This window comes from Scomber japonicus, chromosome 2, assembly GCF_027409825.1.
Source record: "Scomber japonicus isolate fScoJap1 chromosome 2, fScoJap1.pri, whole genome shotgun sequence".
Lineage (NCBI taxonomy): Eukaryota > Metazoa > Chordata > Actinopteri > Scombriformes > Scombridae > Scomber > Scomber japonicus.
This window is the reverse complement of record NC_070579.1, coordinates 13,868,859-13,893,675: the sequence shown is the minus strand read 5'-3', so window position 1 is coordinate 13,893,675 and position 24,817 is coordinate 13,868,859. Positions and strand designations below refer to the sequence as shown.

Here is a 24,817-nt window from a genome sequence, read left to right as displayed (position 1 = left end):
ACCTGCAGAGACCGAGCAGACAAGTAAATCAGAAGGCCAAACAAAGGTGCCACCAGGGGTCGTCTATTCCCTCTCTAAAGATGGGGTCAAAATAGAATCACCACAAACTCAATTTAAACTAGTCACATGATCACAAAGAAAAAAGAAAACAAAGTATAAACACATTACATATCCTGCCCTGGTCGACCACCTGCCCCACCCAACTGATACCTGAGAAGTAAGCTAAGACAACAGGTGAGTCAAGGGCAGTCCAAACAAACCACATTATATGGCAAACCCCTGCTGGAACAAAGTGTTTGGCATTCAGCTGGAGGACCCGAGGCTTTAGCATTCGCTGACAAATCCCATCCTGCTGATCAGGATCAGGAGCTTTTAGGTCCCTCTAACCATCCACACTGCCAACAAGACCCTCAGGCTCTGCAAATAGAGATGAGTTAGCCTTGTAACGCTTCATCCAATTCTCCCTTGACACAGACAGAGGAAGATCATGTACTGAAACCAGGCTTTCATCATGCATGATACCCTTACTATACCCTGAAACAGGCAGGTGTAGATCAGACACGTCACAGACACGCCACAATGCCACAAACACTAGCAGACTATTTGGAAATAGTCACAGAAGAAGATACCAGCTGACAATCCAGCACAATATAATGGCCATAATATCATTACAAAATCCAGTGTCATGCAACAGCTTAATCAATACTTGCTCCTCACTACCAATCAATGACACCCCAGCGTCAGCGATGGTGGGTTCAAAACCTATATCAGGAACCAGTTTTGGGTATCAAGCCAGAACCAGAAGCAATACTTAAATCTACATAAAATAGTCTCTGCTCCAAAACTGTAGAGCATAGCATAGCTTTAGCACACAACAGCAAACTACGTAAAAGCAATTTGACATTGAGGTGATGATGAATGATGCTTAGCTCTTGACATCAACAGCAGACACTTGACCTTCCAATGACCCTCCTCATGGCAGTAATTACACACTCTGGTACACTCAGGTGACCCCAGGCATGCTGGCTTATACGAGGAACCAGGTGAAAATTTACCACAAGTTACCACAGTTGTCATCCGCACTCCAAGAGTGACAAGAAACAAAACCGCTTTTCTAATCTCACCTTCACATCTTCTCTTTGCAATGACAATGTTGTAATGGTCCGTTATATGCATGTGCTCATCTGTTTAACAGTCAGCTACAAATGCCACTGTTGCCATCCCAAAAAATCCTGACATGGAAGCCATTATTACAAATTACCAATGCAGACAAGTCTTTATCTGCTAAATTCTCCACTGTGTTAACCAGTTGATTGCTGACTTTGTCTGTTTCAGTGGGCCTTTAGAACTTTTACAATATAAACAGCTGCCTGTAGTGAGAATGAACTAAAACTAATAAACTAATAAAACCTTAATAATTGGCCAAAATATGTTACAGTGGTCCATAGAGCTGAATACAACCGCAGTAGTAGGATGATAACTATCTGTGGATTCATCACTCGTGAGACTTCCTTCACATGTAAGTAGTGATTTTTACGGTGGCCGAGACCCGCCATAGCTGCAAATAAAAGTAACGCTGCAAACAAAAACAAACGCTGCTGCAAATAAAAAGAAACGCTGCTGCATATAAAAGAAACGCTGCAAATAAAAAGACACACCGCAGCAAACAAAAAAAACACTGCAAATAAAAACAAACGCCGCTGCAAATAAAAGAAACACCGCAGCAAAAAAAAACAAAAAAACACCGCAGCATATAATTAAAAAAAACGATGCAAATAAAAAAGCCACAAGGGAAGTGGATTACCGGGGACTGTTTTTGCCGAAACACCGGAAGAAGAAACAACAACAACAGGACTACGGATTGGAAAACGAACTAGAAAGTAAGTGAAAATGGTAGTGTTTAATGTCGCTACATGTACTTTTTAATGTGTTATTTGGTCAGGCGATGTAGCCCCAGGTTTGAAGTTGAACTGGAGAATGCCGGTGTATTGTTAGCTTCGGCTGCAGACACTTAAAACACGCTGTTCCGCCTACGGGACGGGTCAGAGGTTGGGAGGTAGCCACAAGTCCTTCTGAATGTTTTAAACACCAACCCTTAAACATATTTATTCATGCCGTACATTGTTAGAAAGCATAGGTTGCCCCGATTCATTCAAGACCACTCACGAATTATATTGGTTGCTCACAGCCGTAATAGTATTAGCGATTGGCTCGGCTAGCCACTCAGCTAAAGTAAAAACAGCTATAATCTCTACATACCTTCAAAGTCTTCCCTTTATCCACAACGATCATCTTATGACTCAGGACTTTCTGTACAGCTCGCCAAGTATCCATTCTTGTGAAATATGAAATCCGTTTCCATAACATCGAAATACTTTCCTCAATATGTCCATGTATTTAGTCCAACACATAACGTAATAACACAAATAACTAACCATATACGGTCCCTTTTACGTCTTTTCCTGACCTGCACGTACAAGCAACAACAACAACGACAGTAATAAGCTGCCGGAACTATGCAGCCGTCAGTTGTTTCCACTCTCGTTAGTGGTCTCCCCGTGTTAGCCGAAGCTAACAATACAACAAGTTCGTTTTCCAATTCGTAGTCCTGTTGTTGTTGTTGTTTCTTCTTCCGGTGTTTCGGCAAAAACAGTCCCCGGTAATCCACTTCCGTTGTGGCTTTTTTTTATTTGCATCGTTTTTTTTTATTATATGCTGCGGTGTTTTTTGTTTTTTTTTGCTGCGGTGTTTCTTTTATTTGCAGCGGCGTTTGTTTTTATTTGCAGCGTTTTTTTTGTTTGCTGCGGTATGTCTTTTTATTTGCAGCGTTTCTTTTATATGCAGCAGCGTTTGTTTTTATTTGCAGCTATGGCGGGTATCCATTCTTAATAAAAAAGAATATTGACTATTGCAGCTTGAAAGAGGATCCTCTAATTATTATGTGCAGCTACAAACAGGATTCTGCAGATGTTCACACCCATTTTATGATATATTTATAACTTTAGACAGTATGGAGTCTACAGAAAGGGCTGATTTATTTTTAAAAAAAACATAGCTTCTTAATGTTATTATGTAAATGGTTTGAAGCTACTGATAAAATAGCAGAAGCCTTAGCATAAGAATATGTAACCTTTATTATAATTAAAACATTTGGGTCCAAGTTTAACTTGTATCTCTTTTGAAAAGAAGTTCAGAAATGACTGAACATTTCTGAGTCATTTATCATGATTAAACTATTCATGATTAAGGAGAATTTCAGCAGATTAACACAGCAGATCATGAGCTGTAATAAGAATTAAAAGTATATTCTTCATAATGTCCTTTTCACTGAAAAGTCAGTGCATTGATGTACATGTAAATAAGACTAAATCTATTTTCTAGTTACATGTTGTATTGATCTCAATTTGTGCAGGGTTGTAGAAATCATTGTCTCAACTAATGTTCTCTGAATTACGTAAAACTGCTCAGCCACCGCACTGAACAACAACAACATGTTCTCCGCCGATAACAGAACATGATGGCACAGAGTAGTGACTGATTATTGATCTCCACAATCTAAATGGAATCGTTCTCCAGCGATATCTGAAATGACAGGAGCATACCTAAATACCTGCGAGAGCTTTCATGGCTCATACACAGAGTCTGCAGAGGACGGCGGCACATTCATCATTCTGAACAGCAAAGACATTCATATGCTAAGCTGCACAGGGCCTTTATGTCAGGGATACTTTATCATAGCCTATTAAAAAAAAAAAAGTTCCCTGTCCTCTTCAAAGCTGCAGACCCCTGTCCAGAACATAATAACACAAGTATCCTTTAACTACACACCAAAAATTTAGTGAAATCCTACTTCCAGCAGAAATAGTAAGTATTCTGTGACCAAATGCATTTCATGCTGCCTTCAAATCAGAGAAAGAGAATTGAAGGCAAACATTTGTGTTGTTTACTATCAGTCACAGCATTCTAAAAGATGTGAACCTAAATTGAAATGTTGAACAGCACAGTTGGAAGGAAGATAATCATTTAATTAGGTAATTACTAGTCTTTTAATCATGTGGGAACATTTCGCAGTTGGAATGTTTGGACTAATATCCCTCGAGGCTGTGGTGTGGGAGAAAAACTGTTAAAATACAGAAGTAAACACTCACTGTTCTGCTCAAACAGCAAACACCAGCAAGAGGTTGCAGCTGTCGAGTTTAAACATCTCTCCTACTAGCATGTACATAAATGTCAAGAGTACAAGTGCAATAATGGGGTAAGAAGCCCTAAGTGACCCTTATGAATGGCACATATTGTAGCCTTGTTTATGCTCGCTCTAAGGATAAACATGGTCCCACTTTATCCTTGAGCCAGTTTGTTTGTGCTCTCTATATGGATTTCCTTCACTCTTTTCTTTCTGCTTGCCGAAACAGAAACTTGACTTTTAAAGCAGGCATGTGATCTGTGTTTGACTTATTCAAGGGCAGCTAAAAAAGGGAGACCCATGTGGGAATTTAGATATGAAAATCAGTGAATCCAGCCTACAAGTTGAATGTGCGTCAATTTTAGAGGTGAAAAAACCTGGTTACTGTTCAGTCTCAGTGGGGGCTGAGTGTCTGCTCTCCACTTAATAGAACTTGTGGGATTCAGCCCATAACGTCAGCCTCTCTTAAATCAATACATAGTGCTTCTCTGCATGTTTAGTGGTGTAATGGCAAGGCAATTATTCTTTCTCATGGTCTTCACCTGTGTTGCTCAAAGCACCGATACATCCTTAACAACTTGGACATATAAGAGTTTGATAGAGAACATCAGTTTGATTTATTTGAGCCGAGGGTGAGAAACTCCTGATAGTTCATTACAGATTTATATGGAGCTCACTTGACCTTGCAAGTGGTATTTGACAAGCTAATGGTCAATTTATGAGCTTAAAATGCAGTAATGTGTTTTTATAAGGGTGTCTTTACATGATGTGTGGATGTAATGTGATGTTGAGATATTACCATTACTTGTTTTACATATTTTAATGAAACTAGTGGAAATGATTTAGTTAATTCATAATATTGTAGAATAATGTTATTGTATTGTACTGAATAAACCGAAGTGCTTAAACTTTGATTCATTGTTTTAGACCATCAGAGGCTCTTATGAAGGTGTTGTGAATTTTTGCATCCACTGAATCCAAATAGCAAATAATGTGCATGTTGCATTTGTAAGTCTCTGACTATGTCAGAGTATTTGCAATTCTACTTGTAATTGCTTTTCTCACCATGAATCTATTCATAACTTGTGTGTGTGAATTTTCTGTATTTGCCCATGCTTAAACTTTATATATTTAGGTCTCTCTTGAGAGATCATGATTTTGTTGAGACTATCTGTTAAGGTTAAGAATTTTTTTTTTTTTTTTAATTATGTTATTATGGTGGAGAGGGTGAGAAGTGACGTAGAGTGTTCAAATTGACTGCCTTTACACATAGCAAAAGCCTTTCTTTACAGCATGTTAAGAGATTTGCAGTGGTTACAGTGTCATGTGTAAACTTTGTTTCCAACAATTGCGTAATGCATGAAAGGTTTCACAACAATGAATCTGAATGGTAGTGATGTGTTATTTGTATATTTTCCTGTCTGGGGCACTATATCCAGGAATCACTATACTGTATGTCATGTCTGCAACAAAAAGATCCTGCACAGACACGAGTACAGCACTTATTTGTACTTTACTGAGCAGCACATTTATCACATTTGGAAACCTTGACTTTTGGTCAGAAGCAGAGTGAATCATTTATAACACTGGTCCCGAGATTCTTCTGATAATCAGGAGATTGATAAGAAACCCAGAAATTGAATGTGACTCAGTGATTGTGTCCCTGTACAGCAGTGGCCTCTGTGTTCCCGCCTTTCCATGTAACTGCGCTGCCAGCACCCCAGCACGCCTGCACCTCGCTCTTTCAAATTCAGTATTCTGTATATTCTGTATAGTTGCCCACAAACAGTAGTCCTCTGTCTTTTATCATTGTGCTCCAGCCTGCTTTTCCTTTTCTGGATTTTTCCCTGTTTGTTTGTTCTTGTTGACTGACAGACAACTTCTCTGGACACTGACTAGGAGTAAATCTGACTCTTATCTGACTGTTCTCCACAAGTGTTCAGCTTTTGAGTCGAAACTCCACCGACCAGGGTTGACAAAAGGGTTAATTCTCAACTTTTTAGTTCAGTTTGAAGTCCATTTCATCACTTCAAAAAAATATTGATTAAATACATATACCACACTTTCTAGACACAGATGGTGTCAAGAAACGTTTTATTGATTCATCATTAATGATATCCCTTGCTCTCCACTTGGTGATTTCTCTGGATCATGAAATATTTTCACTTCAACTAGAAACAGGATTAATAATTTACAAATCTGATCCTCAGATTCTTGAAATAATGAATCACCCAAAAATGGACTATTCCTTGGTCACCATTAAGCATCCCCTGTATAAAGTCATTTTATTTGAAAGACTGTTCTGCATGCTTGCTTTAATTTTTCAGGGAAAATGCCAAGAGATGCTTTAGGAAGAGTGTTCAGTGTATAATGCTATTCTTGTTGCAATGACAGAGAGTTTGACCACAGTCTTTGTAATAATGAGAAAAATATGAAACATTGTTATTTTTTCATCAGACACTGAACAAAACCTTTTAGTGGATATGATGATAAACAATATTTGAGGTTTCATACAAGAAACACAACAGGAGCGGGTATAAATACATGTTTAATTGACTATCAAATAAACTTTTATATGACGTGATATATCAAAACTACATTACATAACAAGAAGAAACTTATTGCACTTTGTCCAAGCCATCCTTTAAAGCTAGATCATAATGTCAGTGTAGTAAAACACTGATGACCTTTTGCATTTATCCTCTATGACATTCCTATAAGTTTTGGCTGCACCCACCATCACTGTGGTATGTTTCCACAGGTCAGTCTCTTCTTTTTAATATCTCTGTTCAGCTTTATCCCAGTCTTGGAGCGTTTGCCATTGTGCTGTGTCAGAGTTAATCCATAATCTATGAGCTGCTATAAGATTAATGTGCCTGATGAACTAAATGATGAATGGCATATAAAATTAGAGATCCAACTTAAAATAAAGCAAGTAACAGCACCATAACTGGAAAGAACAAATTACTGTTAGATTCAGTTTTGTCTTCCTAAGACAAGAAAATAATAAATCAGACGACATTCATAAAGCAACAATAGTCCAAAGAATGTAAACAGTAAAATACATACATTTAACTATAGTTATAGTGATATTTGCAGTGGTCACACAGCAGTAGTCACACAGCTAAAACTACAGGACTTCATTTCAGCACCCACTGGAGTGTTAAATTAGAGTCTTTTCTCACTGAGGGGTGTTAGGCTGCCATCCAGATGGTGAATGAAATGAGCAGGGTTGGTAAAGCCATCATCAGCGTCACTGATCCCAGATACAGCATGGTCCCTATACCACACAGGGCGGTCAAATAGGTGCTCATCCTGCTGAACACAATCTTCCGTACTGTTGTGCAGAACTACAAAAGAGAGAGAGAGAGCGAGAGTGAGCATTAGATAGTGATCTGGGGCAAAGTGATAAATAGATTAGTAGTGTAGTAGAGGTTTATTGTCGAGAGGAAAGTCTTCATTACCTCCAGGATGACAGTAATTTGGACATAAAGTAACACTAGATGGAGCTACTCGCCTCATGGCTAAATGGACTTAATTTTCAGTCCAGTGAACTGAAACAAACAACTCTCTGCTGTGAAAAGATCCATCATAAGAACATTCAGATTAAGTGTTGCAACTCATGGAATGACTCTTAAACCTTTTTGCTTAGACATGTGACCCTTCCTCATGCTCAGAGATGCAGAGACAGTAGCATTTGTGAAGAATTAAAAAAATTAAAGAATTAAAGATTGACTGTGGAAACACAAGTCAGCCTTTCCATAAATAGAGAGTTTATGAACCACACTTCTTAAACTAATTCAAACCTACAGGATGAATTGATGTTAATATTTCAGTGCCAGTAACTCTACCTGGTATGTCTGGTAGCTGATAGCCATGCCGTATCTGCAGTACATGACATAGTGTTCACAGTTGTACCACAGTAGACTGTAGGTGACAGATCCCAGGAGTTTCTCAGCTCTTCTAGCCACCTCGTCCCCATCCAAGGGGGGCTGGCTGCACACCTTATCCATGTTGTTGATCAGAATCTCTGAGCCATAAGCAAAATCTGCCACGGAGTCCACTCTCACACTGGCAACCTTAGTGATAACCCCTAGAAGCAGACGGTTATTTGTCACCATCTTGGCGATTGCAGATTTATTCTTGGAGATCACAGGGAGGATGTCCGGAATGAGATGAGCCACCCGATTGTCGCCCAAGTAAATGCCAAAGTGGGTGAATAACGTCCTGGGTACTTCCAAAAGGTCACCACGCTTGTACTGAGACAGATCATATTTGGAGTCCTCCTCTTCTTTGGACGCTACAAAGAAAAAGTTGAATAGTTGGTAGAGAAACATGATTGCGGTGTGCAGCAAAGTGCTCGACACCTTAGGATTTTATTCATGTTGGAGGTGAGAAGGGAAGGCGTGGTTAGCAGGATTAGTTATTGGTCAATATTTCAGTATGATTTTGACAGAAATAAAGGAGCTTTCTCTAAGAACTCTATTGTGCGGTTGGATTTTGAAACTCAGGCGTTGTTTATTAAGGTCAAGGGTCCTCATTAAGAACGCTGACTTGGCAACAAGTTAAATCCTCTTCTTAAAGGTTGCAGATCTTGAACAATCACATCCAGATAAAGAGCTTTTGTTTTCTTAATAACACTGGTGGACTGAAATAGTCTGCAACAGTTTTAATTTGTCTCATCATTATTCAGCACTTTCTTTTATATTTATAAATTTATAAATATAGTCGCATATCACACAGTCATAGAAATGTATGAAATTAATTGTCAAATTGGCTGAATTAATCATAATATATAGATAAATGTATACATAATCAAGTAGAACTAAAATGAGAAGACAGTTTGATGGCACAGCTTTGACGTCATCTGGAATTGGGTCATCATTACTCAGCCATTTTTATGTCCAAGCTGTACAGGAATGACAAATGACACATTTAGGGCTCTGCTTGCTCTGGGATGTAGGTGATGTATGTGTGGAGTGTCACTCACACAAGACACGCAAATAAAAAATAAAATGTTTATTAAACATTTGTCATATTTACAACATTATATTAAGTATGCTACTATAAAACATCAACTTTACATACAAGAAATAGTCAGTTATCCTCATTTCGTCATTGTATAGTCACTTTTGTGGTAAGCATGAATGTTAGGGAAAATGAATCACAAACTATATTCATTTATAAAGAATTAACATTTACTTCCAGTTTTATGAGCACACACATATAAGGCATATAGTAAAGTATTCATACATATAACGAGACAAAACAGACAACATTCATTACATAGTAAGATGAGAGTACCAAGCATTTTCATAAGGCACTGGAGACATGGAGTGCAGACGAAATGCTGCCCTGATGTTTCCGTCAGTATTTGCTGAGTAAAAGTACAGTTCAGTTTGATTGCAGGTCTTTTTGCTGAGCTCATGTTTAACCAGCCATCCACAGCGTGAAGGGAATAAGAATTGTGGGTAATGTAGTCAAAGGTGCCATGCCGAAACACACAATAGAGATCATTCCAAGCAGTCCTGTAGCAATGACGCTCCGCTGGTCTCTGATTATTGATTTTAGACACTCACAGAACTGCAAGGTAAGAAAAACAGTTATTAGTTTAAACTTGTGCAATTCAATAAATTAAAATGTCTCATTCATTTAAAGGTTACTCAATTAGTAGACCAACAGACAATGCATTGGCGACTGTTTTGATAATCAATGTATCATTTTGAGACATTTTCAACCCTCCTGTAGTCAACAGGTGTCACATCAAAAATAAGGTATAGTTTCATTTAAATGAGACCTATTGACCATCATTTCCATAATTATATGTAAAACCTGTGGTAATAAGATGGAATGAAGTTGGCTAAAAGGTCTAACATAGACCATGCATTATAAAAAGTCATTGGGTCAATTTTGACCCAGGAGGACAAAAGTTGCAGGTTGATGGCAAGACAACAGGAGGGTTAAGAAAAAAATATTAAAATTATACTATTCCAGCTTCTTAAATGTGAATATGTTCTTATTTCTTTAGTTACTTCTTTACTTATATAATAATAAATTGAGTTGCACCTTTGGCTCTATGTAACAGTGATTTTATATTACTCTGGTGCATAAAACATATATTTTTCACTGTCGCTCTAAACCTTATACAGCCTAGATATTACTTATGTATTCATTTTAGAACTTGTGTATATTTATTTATTTATTTTAGTACTTGTGTATTTACAATACTATGACACTAAATTTCTATAAAGAAAATAACCAAAATATTAATCAATACTGAAAATAAGCCTTATAGTTGCAGCCCTATATTCTTTAAAACAAACCAGTCCGCAAATCAACAGTTTAATCACAAGTCCATGTGCCATAGAAACAACACCTTTTACTGAAGATGAAACACCTTTAACCCACTAAGATGAGAAACTAGAGTGAATAAATAGTGTATTTGTTTATGTGTTGATTGGCTATAGTGTCAGCCACTCAGGATGCCAAGGACAACAGGGAAATGAACAAACAAGATGTGAAGCAGCAACCAGACAACCCATATTGATGTTTACCTACCCAGGGTTGCTGGAAAACCTTCATAGTGGGATAAAAAAAGAGTTCAGTAAATATGAAAATCACCCCTGCTTTCTGAGGGAGAGTATGTGTGGTGGGGGCCTAATGGTCCCAGCATTTCTAACACCCCTTAACACAGCCCTGCACCTATTGTAGGAATGTGGGATGTTAAACTTGCAGATAGCCTATCAATAATAATAGACATGCAATTTACAGAACCAGTCAATCAATTAAATGACACTGGTTAGGTTAAGCATATATTCCAGCACTAATGTAATGAAGAGTGTGGGGCTACCTTCTCTGTTTGCCGACTCGCTGCACATCCGTATCTGCAGTATGTCACAAAGTGTTCGCAGTTATTCCACAGCAGACTATACGGGATTGTTCCGATGAGTTTCTCTGCTCTCTTGGCGACATGCTCATTGTTTAATGCTGGCTTCTTCATCATTTTATCCATACGGTTAACAACTATTTTGTCACCATAGGCAAAGTCCTCCAAAGTGTCCACGCGCACTGAGGCGCACCTGTACATGCAGCCGAGGATGAGTCTCTTGTTGGTTATGACACAACTGATCTGCTTCATGTTGTTTGTGAACACAGGGAGGATGTCTGGGATCAGGTGAGCGACTTTATTGTCGCCTAAATAAATGCCATAGTGGGTGAAAAGGCTTCTGGGGACCTCCAGCAGGTCTCCTCGCTGGAGGGGCGGCGGGGGGCCCCGCTGCGCTGGGCGCTCCTTGTCCTCTGCGTCCGACCAAGTGGACTCAAAAAGTTTAAAGTTGGAGAGAAGAGAGAACTTCCCCACCAGGAAAGATAACAGCTGCAGCATCGTGAGATTCTCCCCGTGGAAAATATACTAAAAGTGTTCGAGTGAAATGTGGTTTTTATCCTCACTGGCACGAGGACGAGAGCGCTGAGGAAATCCCGAGGACACGATTGGCCACGAGTGACCTTGCTCACGTGCGCGTTCTCCTTCCTTCACCTCCTCAGCATCTTGCTTTTTTTCTGCTGTTTTTTTTCCAACTCATAGACCTGCATATCTCTCTGCAAACACTTTAATTTGGTTCTCACCAACTGCAGCAAATAAGAGGATTAACTGGTTATTATAAAGGAAATACTTTTTAATATAAAATGGGAGAATAAAGCTGAAGTTGAGATTAATCAATCAATGGCACAGAGTTGATAGTAAAGTAGTTGTTAAAATTAAAAATAAAGTTGGTCAGCTGTGTGCAGTATAGTTGCTAAATATTGTTTTACTGTGTGTTTTTTTCTCCAGCCACCACTTCTGGAGAAACAAATGGTCTGATAGCAGCAGCATTTTGTCGTGTTCTCCTTAAACCAATGCACTCACATCAAGAAGCTATTACTTCACAAAACCCCAAATTCAATGTTCTTTAACTGCACTTTTCAGTACTTTCATATAAAAAACGATTACATGTAATGTGAAAGGTGTTGTCGATGAACTCTCGATCAACTCTCCGTATCAGTTTAGTATCTTTCACTTCATTGTTCTGGTTTTGAGACCCCCCTCTTTGCTGTTTTGATTCACTCTGACAGCTCTCAGCAGCATCATTTCCAGCCATAGAAGCAGCTGTTTCCAGTGAGAAAAAAACAAACTCTGGTCCAGTTTTTCAATTCTGTCTTAAAACATCTGGTGCCCATATGAACACTGAAACAGTGTCATTTCAATCATTTCTCCTGTTAATACTGGACATTGGAAGATCTCCAAATGTTCTTTCAATGTCCTTTTTTGTAAATATATCTTTTAAAGTATATCTGAGAATAATATGAGGTTTCAGCGATCTAGTCATAAGTAAATAAACTTGAGTGAGTTGTGAATCTTCTACAGTTACACTCTTTTCATCTCTACAGACTCAAAGCATTCAGACATCAAATTGGGTTCAAGTTGGCAATCGAGTGTGGCAAGTGCAAATTGCTTGCTCATGTGTGTTCTTTACAATGTCAACATGTTAATTGGAGTTATGAAAAGTTAAATAAAATAAAAACATTTCCTCATTTCAACATCTGTTTTGTTGTAAATCTCACAAACTCTGATTATTGTCCTGTTTTTGTAGTACTACTATCAAAATCCTAATTAGACTATTAAGCTGATTACCCCACAGCCAATAAATGTGCAGAGCAGCTGTTGGGCGGTGCACTTTGTTGACTCACAGTGACCTCTCTGTTCTGTCCCAAGCAGTCTGTGTTGGATGGCCTGCACTTTCTCAGAGGAGGCATATGATGAGATAAAAACATTCCTTTGACCAGATTACCTTAATCCTGTAGGCTTCACTTACATTATCATCTTCTAGCCTAAAAACCCTTTCTGATCTTGTGCCCTTGAATAATTTGTTAGATTACATGCCCTGACCTAGATACTATAAAATTCTTGCAAAAAAAGGATAAATGATCGCTGTTATTTAAATTAGGCCAGCCGCTTTTCCTGACTCGGAGAAAGCTAATTTGACCCAAAAAGCATGCCCTACTTTTGGGGAAGTGTGTGTGATTAATGAGTATGCAACACTGCAGAACAGCTCAAATCTTGAACTTCTAACATGGAAAATGTGCAAGTCATAAATGTTACATTCACAAATTATAAGAAAGGACGGGCACTCTCACTCTGTTTGAGTAGTGGCATGTTATCAATGCTACCACTAAAACATTAAATTAATTCATTTAAATAATATTAACTCACACTCAACACTCATTGAATCCAATTTATGACTAGTCAGTGATAAGATTCATCATCAATTAAACTTGCTTGTAAACATCTAAAATCAATTATTTAGGTTGAAACTGGGAATTCATTTTACACACATAAAGCCATTTTTAGTGCTAGCCATTAAAAAACAACCTAAAATAAAGATGTTTTTTTGTTTATATGTCCTATACCTACACCCCCTCATTTACTGAGTTGCTTTGTTGGTTGTAAAAGTATAGTTAAATGTAAACATATTGATTCTAAGAAATACCTCAATTAGCCTAAAAAGATAATACGGTATAGCTACAGCTGCAAGGTGAAACAACTGCTATGTTTTCATTGTAGAAGCTTCTTGAATTCCTGAAGAAAATGTAATATCAGAGCCTAACATAAAGGTGTGCTCACACATTATCCATGGACATGTCAACTTAGACTCATACATAGACACATAAAAGCACTATACTGAATGAAAACTCCAAATATGGGCTTCCACTATTGAGCACAAATCAGCTATCAAACATCAACCTGATGACCTAATGATGATGGGCCTAAAATGTTAAATGTATCTGATATTTTTCTATTCTTCAACCATTTTTTATCTTTGACAGGTTGATCTGGAACAAATTATTATTTTTCTAAATCTAATGTTATTTGATTTAGAAGAAATGAAATGAAAACATCAAACAACATAAATCGACCGAAACAAGGGGGAGCAAGGTTAACATTAGAAGTAAGTCCCACATGATTGTAGCACAGCAGCACAACAATATGAGCCCACTCCAAATCAGCTAACAGCAAATTATACATTGAAACAGAGTAAACTACATTAAATACATATGACAGTGGTAATATTAAGAGTAACATAGGTCAACTCAGTAGATGATAAGGTACTTCAATACAGTAAGTGGAAAGCTAAGACTACAACATCTTAAGGAAGATTTTTCAAATATTAAGATCATGTATTTGTCACATCTGAGTCATATTTGTTTGTAACTGTTTGTTTTTCCTTGAATCATACCATGCTCAGCTGAGTTGACTTACCGTCTGTGACCGCCAGTTGAACCCTGAGGTGGCATTACAACAAACCTTTGCCCTCTGTCCTGGGGAGATTTACACCATGGCCAAAAGGCTCCAGACTTATAGTTGTGGCCAATGAGGGACCCTAACAAGGCTCTTTAAATTTAATTCCTGGTCAGACCACCTGTGGAATATGCTGACTTTGTTCCTCAACTGTTAAGTTGATTAGCGAGCAGTACATTTCCTATGCTTTCAGGAAAAACAATGATTCTGCACCTTATTACTATAGCTTGTTTCGGGGTAAACATTTGGCAACGGTTAATAACTGTACCGCTTCTCTGTTGTTTTGCATCCAAGTAAAAGCACACACAATGTAAGCCTGGCATCAGTGTCCAAATACATCAATTAAACCAACGGCCCAAAACACATCTTAACATCCAAGACACAGTGTTCAGAGAGAGTGCCCATGTCTTTATGGCACTTAGAGAGAGAAAGAGACACTTTCCATCTGGTGTTCCTACACAAAGAGGCCAGTTCAGCAAAAGTTCAGCACTGTTTAGGTTCATGGGCCTGGCAGTTCATTCTCAGGTCAGCAAGGCTTTATATCCGTCCTGGGCCTGTTTTTTCCCACATAATAAAACCAGGTCACACAGAGGTAGTTAAGGTAAGATTTATCATCTAATGTCAACAAGAGGCCCACAGATAAAGCTTTATTAACCTTTATTTTGTCATATGTATCCTCACCGTTTGTTCTAATGTAATAAAAAAGAGGTGTGTGTGTGTTTGCCATGAGCTCCCTGAAGACTACATCACTTTTATACTGTACGTACAAAACATTCATACAAAATATTGTCCAGGGTCCAGTTGCCTTGAATAGTATGAAACTGACTGCAAACATTCCTCAGTCAAAAAGAAATATAGGGTTCTTTACTCAGAGATATCACCATAACCCACTTTCACAGCAGGAGTAAAATTGCATATAATTTGTAATGTTGAACTAATAGATCCATTACCCTACTGACTTTCTGACCTTGAAATTCCACAGTGGGCAATCTTTTTTTGAGTGTGGGATTCTTGCTAAAAGAAGAGGCCTCAAAACTTATGTGTCACATGGGAAGAGGTATATACCATAATTCAAGCAACCAAACTGGGTAAATGTGACAAGGTAAACATGACTGAGACAAGATTTTATTAGGCCTTTTTACTCTCCTGGGAATGTGAAATGAGATATGTAAATCCTCCTGAATTTTCATTCAATTTCATGTCTTTGCACATCGAACAGATCAGTAGAGTCATTTTTTTCCCTCTACATCAAAATGTGAAATTTTGAACAGCAGTGGTAATCACTTGTCATCAACACTGAGCTCACCGTCTCTACTCCATTTTACTGGCATCAGGCAAAGCCACATTGAGGAAATCCTCAGGAAGATGAGGCCCTGTACTTGAGCCCTGGACTGCATTCCCACAGATCTGCTCAAATCATACAAGCCTATTCTAGCCCCTTGTTCACCTAAACTGTTATTCTGTCCCTTCAAACTAGTGTTGCACCATCTGCCCTCAAGTTCACAGTCATTCGACCCCTCCTCAAAAAGTCTGCCCTGCCCAGAAGGTCTTGCCAGCTACAGACCTATCTCCAAACTTCCTTAACTGTCCAAGGTGTTGGAGAACATGTTCAGGACCTCATTAAACTGCAGCACACTGAAACAGCTCCACTAAGGGTTGTAAATGACCTGCAGATGTCAGCTGAAGCACATGGCACTGTGACACTACCCTCTAATGGCCTGATTTACTATAGGTTTGCATGTGTGAAAACGTGTGCAAAATGGTGTGCAAGCTGATCTACCTATCTGTGCAAGATAACACACACTGTCCATTTAGTATGTTTGCCATAATGAATATGCAATTTGGGGCGTTTTAGGAGAAAATGTAAATATGTTATTTAGCACATTTACCAAACTTCGGGGTAGTTTTGCAAATGGTCTGGTGTCTATAAATAATACGTTTGAAGGGCAGGTTAACCGGCTGTGCGCTGCGCACAGATGACTGCTGTTACAGTGGTGAAGAGGCGGAACCACAATGACAGAATATGCAGAGAAGAGTTTTTCCATCCGTGTTAATATTTTTGGTTTTAGTAACGGCATTGATTTTTCTGGTAATATTTTTTGCTATATCTTAAAATCTTCCACTAGAATCTCTAATTCCATGGGATCAAATGTCATTGTGCGCTTGCAGGCCAAAAGCTCCATTAAGACATGCAAAACCCTCATTTAAACACTGCTGTCTCCACCCTATTGCACCTGTTTTCATTTACACAGATATTCTTAGTAGATCACACGCAAAACACATGCTAACTAAGCACGCAATCTATTGCACTGTGCACACTATTTAGTACCCTTTATTTGGGATCTCAGTAATCAGGCCTTACACCACCATTGGACTATCAGACTCTGTGTTTAAGTGTTTTTGGCCCTACCTTTCCAGTAGGACTGAATTTATCTCTCTGGGAGTTAGCAGCTTTAGATCTCCCTCTCTCCTGTGTTGTTTCACAAGGATAGGTTCTAGGTCCCATCCTGTTCACCCTCTACATGCTTCCCCTTGGATATATCAGCAGTCTTTTCATTGCTATGTTGATGATACCTAGTGGTACATCAAAACTGTCCCAAGCCCTTCGGCAGCCATATCACAACTCAGCACCTGTTTTAAGGCAATAAAGGCCAGCAGCAAAACTGAAACTCTCCTTGTCGACTTTCCAAACCAGATTCAGTCGTCCCCCATCTCACCTTTGATGGCCAATCTGGATGTTGGATTTTACCCTCAGCTGACTTTTGATGACATGCAAAACCTCTTTCTGCTATCTCAAAAAATTCCACCTCTCCATAACCCTGTCAGATGCAGAGAAACTTGTCCATGCCTTTATCTCCTAAAGACTGGACCACTGCAATGTGCTCTTCATAGGGGCATCCAGAAGCTCCAGTACATTCAGAACAGCACTGACAGGATCCTGATTAGATTGCAAAAACACAAACATATAACACTAATTTTGTTTTTATTGTTATGGCTGCCTGTCTCCATCAGGATTGACTACAATACTCACATACAAATTAATCAATGGACATGTGCCTCCCTCCTAATAGGAACTGATCATACCACAAATCTCCTGCAACCTTGGATCTGCCAGCAGCTTGGCACCTCCAGGACCCAGGCGCTAAGCTCCATACCATGGGAGATTGAGCCTTCTGCTGTGCTGCACCACACTTGTGGAACAGTCACTCTAAAATATCACTTGAAATATAAACCACTATCAATTACACATAAGATGCCTGCCTGGTGTTATTTGTTAGGCTTTGCACATATTTGAAACATAGAAACTGTCATGTTCTGGCTCTGATGAAGAAGATCATAATAGTGCAACATTGTCTGATATGTTTCTGATGTAAATAGGAGTTGTCTTTAAGGGGAATGCTGATGAAAACTCACATTCAATACTCTCTTTTATTGACCTGCCTTGTACCAGTGTATTTGGCCCCAGTTCAACAACAGCTCTGCTGCACGTGTGCTCCTTACAAAGTAAGCCTGAGAAAAAGCTGCTTTGTATTCTTGGAAAAACAAATCTGAAGATTTTTTCCCCAGAATATCTGAGGTAAATCTCTGTTTGTGAATTAACAGCCATTTTCTAAAGAAGTAATATATTTATTTGAGACTACAACATCCAGTCCAGCAGTGACAAACTCTTTACTTTAAGTTCCACAACAACAACAGAGACTACATAAAATCTATATACAGTATATATTATATTGTTATATTATTGTTATTATATGTTATTATAATTGTTATTATTATATTATCATATCATATACTTCTGGAAATATACTTTCCCTCTGCATCTCACAGAAACTCTAAGCTAGATAAATTGACGGTTTAATATACTTGCACCCTTAATTAGAATTGTATGTTTTATGGAGATCCAATTCTGCCAGAAAAGATACAAAAACAAATTTGGGAATGACAATGAAAAATACTCTTGGTAACCTAAGGTTATGACTCAAAATTTGCGTTCATTTTATTATGATAAATAATAATAATATTTATATATTTTTAATTTATACAGCACTTTTAAAGACACACAGGGCATTTAACTTTTGTATTTTTTATAAATAAATAATAAAAAAAATGTTTTTCTTTTTTTCCTGGCATACACAGGCTTAAGTACAAACATACCAACAAGTTCTCCAAATCAAACAACATATACATAATTTGTCCTAAACATATACACATGCAGAAATGTTTTCTGATGTGAAGCCCCTATCAGCAGGACAGCTTCATTTGTTGGCGCCATCCGAATCACTGTTGCTAAAATAGTATCTCAAAAAGTAAAATGGTTGATTTAAAATATCATTATATTGACTACCTCATATTTTTGAAGTGAAAGAGTGACTTATATCAAAGTTTTTACTTACTATGACTATCACCTAGACTGTTGTGTTGTTGTTTCACAAACAGTGTTAATATTTTTAAGGACACTTAAAATGACATTTTGTCTTTAAGGAATGACTCATTCTGTCATTTGTCTTTAGTTTTTATCTCATGGTAACTTTCTAAATAAATAAATAAATAAATGTTTCTAATCCTGAGTCCAAAAATGTTATCACATACTTGATGAATCATCATTTCTTCAAATTGTATTCGTCAGAAAATTACCGTCACTGAGCAAATATGGAGTATATGGGGCACGTAACAAACAGTTATCAATTACTGACCCTGTTAAATACGGGAAATGGCCGCTGTTGGACATTTGAGTCACAGCTTTGTCCCAAACAGTGAGTGGGATGTTTGCATATGAACCTCTTATCAAACAGTGAACTGAGGACCTTGTTCAGATAAATATCCCACAAAGTCGAGCAACTCATCATTCTCCAAGAAGACAAGACCACAACTGGTGGTAACAGCAACATGACTTCATCACTTCTAGCAACAGCAGGAGGACTTCTGTTACTTTTCTCCTTCTCATCAGCAGTAAGTCACCAATATAAGCTAAATATTATACTGATGCTATTTAGCTGAGCAACAACCATTAAGTTTGTGTTGTTTTTTTGTGTAGCAAACCAGAGGAGACAGCCTTGCAGTATGCAACCCAAATGACGGCTTTGTAAGTATGCAGTTATTAACAATGACCTATCATCTTTTTGCTGTGTGTACATCAGAGAAAACACTATAAGTGACATATTTTTATATGCTTTGTCTGTATTTAGGGAAGGTACTGTCCAACTACATGTGGAGTGGCTGATTACATGCTGAACTATATGCCAGTAGTGACAGAGGATTTGGACCAGATGCAAGAGGATTTGGATAGAATTGCCAATTTGACACAGGGGACAGAAGAAACGGTTGTCTACATGAAAGATGCTTCAACTGCAGCTCAAAAGAGTACTGGGCCAGGTAACATATTCAGTTTGATTTATATGGTTCATTTGTGTTTTACTCATTATGAATATGGCTAGATGGTTGCTTTAATTTTGTTATCTACCAATTTTTGTTTTCAAAGTTACTTTCCCCAGTTTAATAATATAATAACAAAAGTTTGCGCTTATGTCAATTTATTCATGAGCACATTTAAAAAAAACAAATTGTGACCAAAGTGTTTTACAGATTACGTTAATATAAATTTAAAGCAAAGTCCATTACTGAAACTGACTTTTTATTTCAGACCCATACTTCAAGAGGTCATCGAGTATGCTGGAAGATGTACTTCGATTCGAAAAAACTATCATTTCACAAGAGCAGCAAATGTTGTAAGTTACAGTTAACACTGAACTCATACACTTATAATGATTTGCTTGTCATGACTTGGCCCCTTCATATAGTGGGGCGGAAAGTATATCAGCACATTTACTTAAGTATGCCTTTGTAAGATTTTGAGCTATGCGATATATAAGTTATGTTGTACTCTGCTCTACATTTACTTGATAACTATAGTTAGTAATTGCTTTGCAGATTACATTGTCCATCCATAACACATGATTTTTTTTTAAATTTGTGATCATTTTTTTTGGATTAGGGTGTAAAACATAATTTGGCTCCACTTTGTCCAGCTTTAACATGACAATTGCAATTAAATGAAATCCAATAGAATTATTTTTAATGTAACATATAACACCTTAAAAACACATAGTACTTTTGATACTTCTTTCACCACTGTTCAGATCTGTCTTTGCTCTTTCAATTGCTTGCTGCCACCCACACTCTCAGGTCAAGCACACAAACATTTGCTGCTAGGACTGAACATTGATCATGGTGCTATTTTCCACCCACATATGTTTACAGGACTTTTTTTAAAAGTACTCAAAAGAAATTAAGTTTCTCAGGTTAAATGATTACTTGTTCCTCTTTCTTCCTTTTTATAATTTATATTACTTTGTGAAATATCTCTGAGCTTCATTATTTTGTTAAAAATATATTTATAAATTAATAATGAATAATATTCCTAATAATTTTTCTCTTTCCAGTGAACTTCAGAATTTAATTTCATCCAACGAGAGAAGAATGGGAGACCTGAAACAACTCTCCATTCAGCTGCAGCAGACATGCAGTCAGCCCTGCAGAGACGAGGTTGAGATTCAGACAATTACAGGAACAGGTAAAATCAAAAAAATCAAAAAACAACTTTGACCCACAGGCCATTCCCTTTTCACATGAAGTTTCTCAATCATGCATCATCTGAACAACATTTGTCCTTGCACAGTGTTTAGTCAGAGCCTAAAATCAATAGGCTGCATAAACAAAAAGTTAACAGATTTATTCCAGCTGCAATTTGCTGTGACCTCATTTCACAAGTTTTTCTAAATGTTACGAAATGAAGTCAAACCAAAGCAGGAAAATATCTGGTGATTTTGTCAGAATCTATACAAATTTTAATTTTGTTGCACTAACTATCTACTTTTTCTCCTCTTTTTTACTAGACTGCCAGGATGTTGCTAACAAAGGTGCCACCACCAGTGGTCTTTACTATGTGAAACCACTGAAAGCGACTGAACAGTTCCTGGTATACTGTGAGATTGACAGCTTTGGACGTGGTTTCACAGTAATACAGAGGGTATGCATCACTTTAAAACTGCCTGTTTAATGTTCATCATTGATTACTGCAAACTGTTTGTATAAGAAGTAGAACTTATCCTGAAAGCAAATAACTGGTAATACTGATTAGGGACTGTACAAAAATTATTCATAGGAACTAAGGCAGCTGTAAGGCTGTCCCTTACAGATCCCTTAGTTCACCATTGATTTTAAAAGAGGTAAAGAATATATCCGGTTATGAAGTTAAGTTAACATTAATAATCTCATATTGTGTATAAATTCAACCAAATGACACTGAGGCCTGTTACGAATTAAAATCTATTAGGATATAAGAAATGTTTTGTTAACCAACGGAGTGCTTAAAAAAAGAATCAGTCTCCTCTGCCTTAACAAATTATGACTCTGATCTCTTTTTTGTGTCCACAGAGACGTGACGGCAGTGTGGACTTCCACAAGGACTGGACCCAGTACAAAGAGGGCTTTGGTTATCTCTCCCCAGATGACACCACAGAGTTCTGGCTCGGTAATGAGAAGATTCATCTGCTGACTACCGGACCGACCATCCCAACCGTGCTGAGGATAGAACTCGTTGACTGGGAGGGCAACAAAAGGTACATACTTGCACATGCAATAACAGATTATGTAAGAGATGAGCAAAGAGACTCGCTGACAAGGCAAACATGGCCCTGATGATGAGGTTAGCTTTGATGACGCAGCAGAGGTTATCCAAGACTAAATCCTCCTCTGTGACCCCCTTTCTCTAGATATGCTGACTACACCATGTTCAGAGTTGGGTCAGAGATGGACATGTACCGTCTGACTTATGGCTACTACTTTGGTGGTGATGCTGGAGATGCTTTCGATGGTTTTGACTTTGGAGATGACCCTAGTGACAAGTTCTACACATCTCACAATGGCATGCAGTTCAGCACCTTCGACAGGGACAATGACAAGTATGATGGCAACTGTGCACAGCAGGACGGCTCCGGCTGGTGGATGAACAGGTGTCACGCTGCCCATTTGAATGGAAAATACTACCGAGGTAAGACTTAAAAGCAGTGCCAAGCCTTGGCATTATTGGTGCAAAATTATCTCAGTTTAAAGTACTAAAATATTTCTCTTTATTAACCCACAAAGTCAAAGAAAAAAGCATTATTCATGCATGTACACATTAGTAAATATTTTCTGTTTTCTCTCCATCCAGGTGGACGATACACAGAGAAGGACGCAGGTGAACATGGCTTTGACAACGGCATCATTTGGGTCACATGGCACAACCGCTGGTACTCCCTGAAAGAAACCACTATGAAGCTCATTCCCCTCAGCCGCATCACAGCAGGTGGACAGCAGTCTGATCTGAAACAGTTTGGCGGACTTGGAGATTCTTAAAGAGTAACATGCTTGTGGTCTGTTTAGGCAGCAGATATCTGAATTCATGATGTGTCATGGTGTGATATGAGCATGCTTTTGCAGGTCCAACCTGATAGTACACTGATGTTCACAGTTTGCCTTTCTCCTATGGTGTTGTTTTGACCACTAAATAAATATTTTCTCTTTGCCAAATATGGTGTGTCAAACTTGACTGAATCATTTTATTTTGCACCCAAAGGGTACTAACTACATGCTGTGGTAGATTTACTTCCTCTATGGGCAGAGGCTACATCACCAGAAATACTTTGTAATGTGTAGATTAGACAAAAACACTTAGTACAAAGTAAAATATCCAGAAAGTATATATGTATCTGTACAAATCTAGTGCTACAAAACCTTCAGATATTTTGTCATACACTGAGTGACCAGAAATGTGGAAAAGCCTTGAATTGTAATGAATACAATAAAGTTCAGTCTTGTTGCCATTTCTACAGTAGTTTTTTGCTTATTGACTCAATTATGTACTATTTATGTGTTGTTGTTGTTGTATTGGATTGCTTCATACTTGTTAACACAACATCAACACTCAAAAAACACTGTCATCTACTTTTCAAACAATGAATTATGTTACACAAATTACCTTACCCTATACTGTAGCTGTTTGGTAATTTGTAAAGACTGGTGGTTAAAATATGTTTATTTTATTTTATTTGGAATACATGTATACATTTGTTTTTTTTCTATATCACTATTATTTGAGCTTCTGTAGCAATGAATTTTCCCCACTGTGGGATCAATACATTTATCCTTATCCTTATTCTTATATTAGTTATTATATATTTAATTGTACAGTTTACATTTAAAAGGCTGCCCCCATGCCAGCTTTTGCAGAGAAGATCCAGATTGAAACATCTCAAAAACTAACTGAAAGAACTATGCAGTTTATTTTAAGTATTAGGACATCAAAATCTATTTGTGACTTACCTTCACATTTACCATGTTTACTTTGATCTACGTCTGGACAGTTTATTTATTCTGTATTGTGTACTGGAGGTACTTGTCTCCATTCAGCTTCACGCTCACCATGATAGTTGAGCCAAAATGACTCATGTCTTTCTTATGCAAGAGGCCGAGCACTATATTCTCTAAAGTCAATAAGTGTTTTCGCAATAAATAGTATTCATCGATTAAAAAGAGAAACATGGAGTATGTTTGACCTGGCCACAATTATTATTGGTTACTGTGCTACAAAATAACAAACCAAACAAGTTGCACAAACCCTTTTTACCATAATTTTAACTTGGATAAACATTAATCAGTGTACTCCGTTAGGCAAACATGGCCTGGTACATGAAGCAAGGAAACCAAACTTTGGCCTGTGCTTAGCTCCATCAATACATGTTTTTCAACAATACAGAAAGCCACAATTGCAGGATAAATGGCCAACTTATAATTAGGTTCTTCATATCAATATGTTGGAAAGTATTATCTGTAAAAAACACAACAATAACAACAACGCTTTAGACATTTTAGGAATAGATTATCTTCAGAAGCTACGAATCTATCGAAGCTAAGAAGGGCTGTGTTTGCAATAATTTGTTTTTAATGTTGTTATCTCAAAATCACAACTTAATTAATTCATTACCTTGGCAAAACAAGATAAAATCAACCTGTTATTATGAGAAAACAAAAGGTTGTTTCCCCTTATTACTTATAATGTTTATCAGAGATCAGAAGTACCATGCCAGCATGAATGGTGTCTCAACAACTGTAGCAACTGATTTAACCTGAAAATGTCAGATCAAGGAGTACCCATCATTATTAACAGCACCTTTATCAATGACATCTGTGTAACTGCCAAATGCCCTAATAAGATGGGAACAGTACCAAACTATACAGAGGAGACCACAAGAATGAAC

General features: G+C 37.7%; 3 protein-coding genes across 3 annotated transcripts; 1 reads left to right on the top strand and 2 right to left on the bottom strand.

Moving 5' to 3' along the window:
• Positions 1-7,377: 7,377 nt before the first annotated feature.
• On the bottom strand, positions 7,378-8,520 carry si:dkey-30k22.5 (lecithin retinol acyltransferase family protein). Its single transcript, XM_053334964.1, has 2 exons — positions 8,035-8,520; positions 7,378-7,533 (listed from the first exon to the last, which is right to left on the bottom strand). Exons 1-2 carry the CDS (start codon positions 8,518-8,520, stop codon positions 7,378-7,380), a joined length of 642 nt encoding a protein of 213 aa, XP_053190939.1.
• Positions 8,521-9,193: 673 nt separating this feature from the next.
• lrata (lecithin retinol acyltransferase a) lies at positions 9,194-11,699 on the bottom strand. Its single transcript, XM_053332710.1, has 2 exons — positions 11,034-11,699; positions 9,194-9,766 (listed from the first exon to the last, which is right to left on the bottom strand). Exons 1-2 carry the CDS (start codon positions 11,565-11,567, stop codon positions 9,614-9,616), a joined length of 687 nt encoding a protein of 228 aa, XP_053188685.1. The 5' UTR covers positions 11,568-11,699; the 3' UTR covers positions 9,194-9,613.
• Positions 11,700-19,339: 7,640 nt separating this feature from the next.
• On the top strand, positions 19,340-23,090 carry fgg (fibrinogen gamma chain). Its single transcript, XM_053329309.1, has 9 exons — positions 19,340-19,469; positions 19,555-19,602; positions 19,706-19,892; positions 20,161-20,245; positions 20,960-21,090; positions 21,413-21,546; positions 21,954-22,138; positions 22,292-22,569; positions 22,732-23,090. Exons 1-9 carry the CDS (start codon positions 19,407-19,409, stop codon positions 22,914-22,916), a joined length of 1,296 nt encoding a protein of 431 aa, XP_053185284.1. The 5' UTR covers positions 19,340-19,406; the 3' UTR covers positions 22,917-23,090.
• The last annotated feature ends 1,727 nt before the right edge of the window (positions 23,091-24,817 follow it).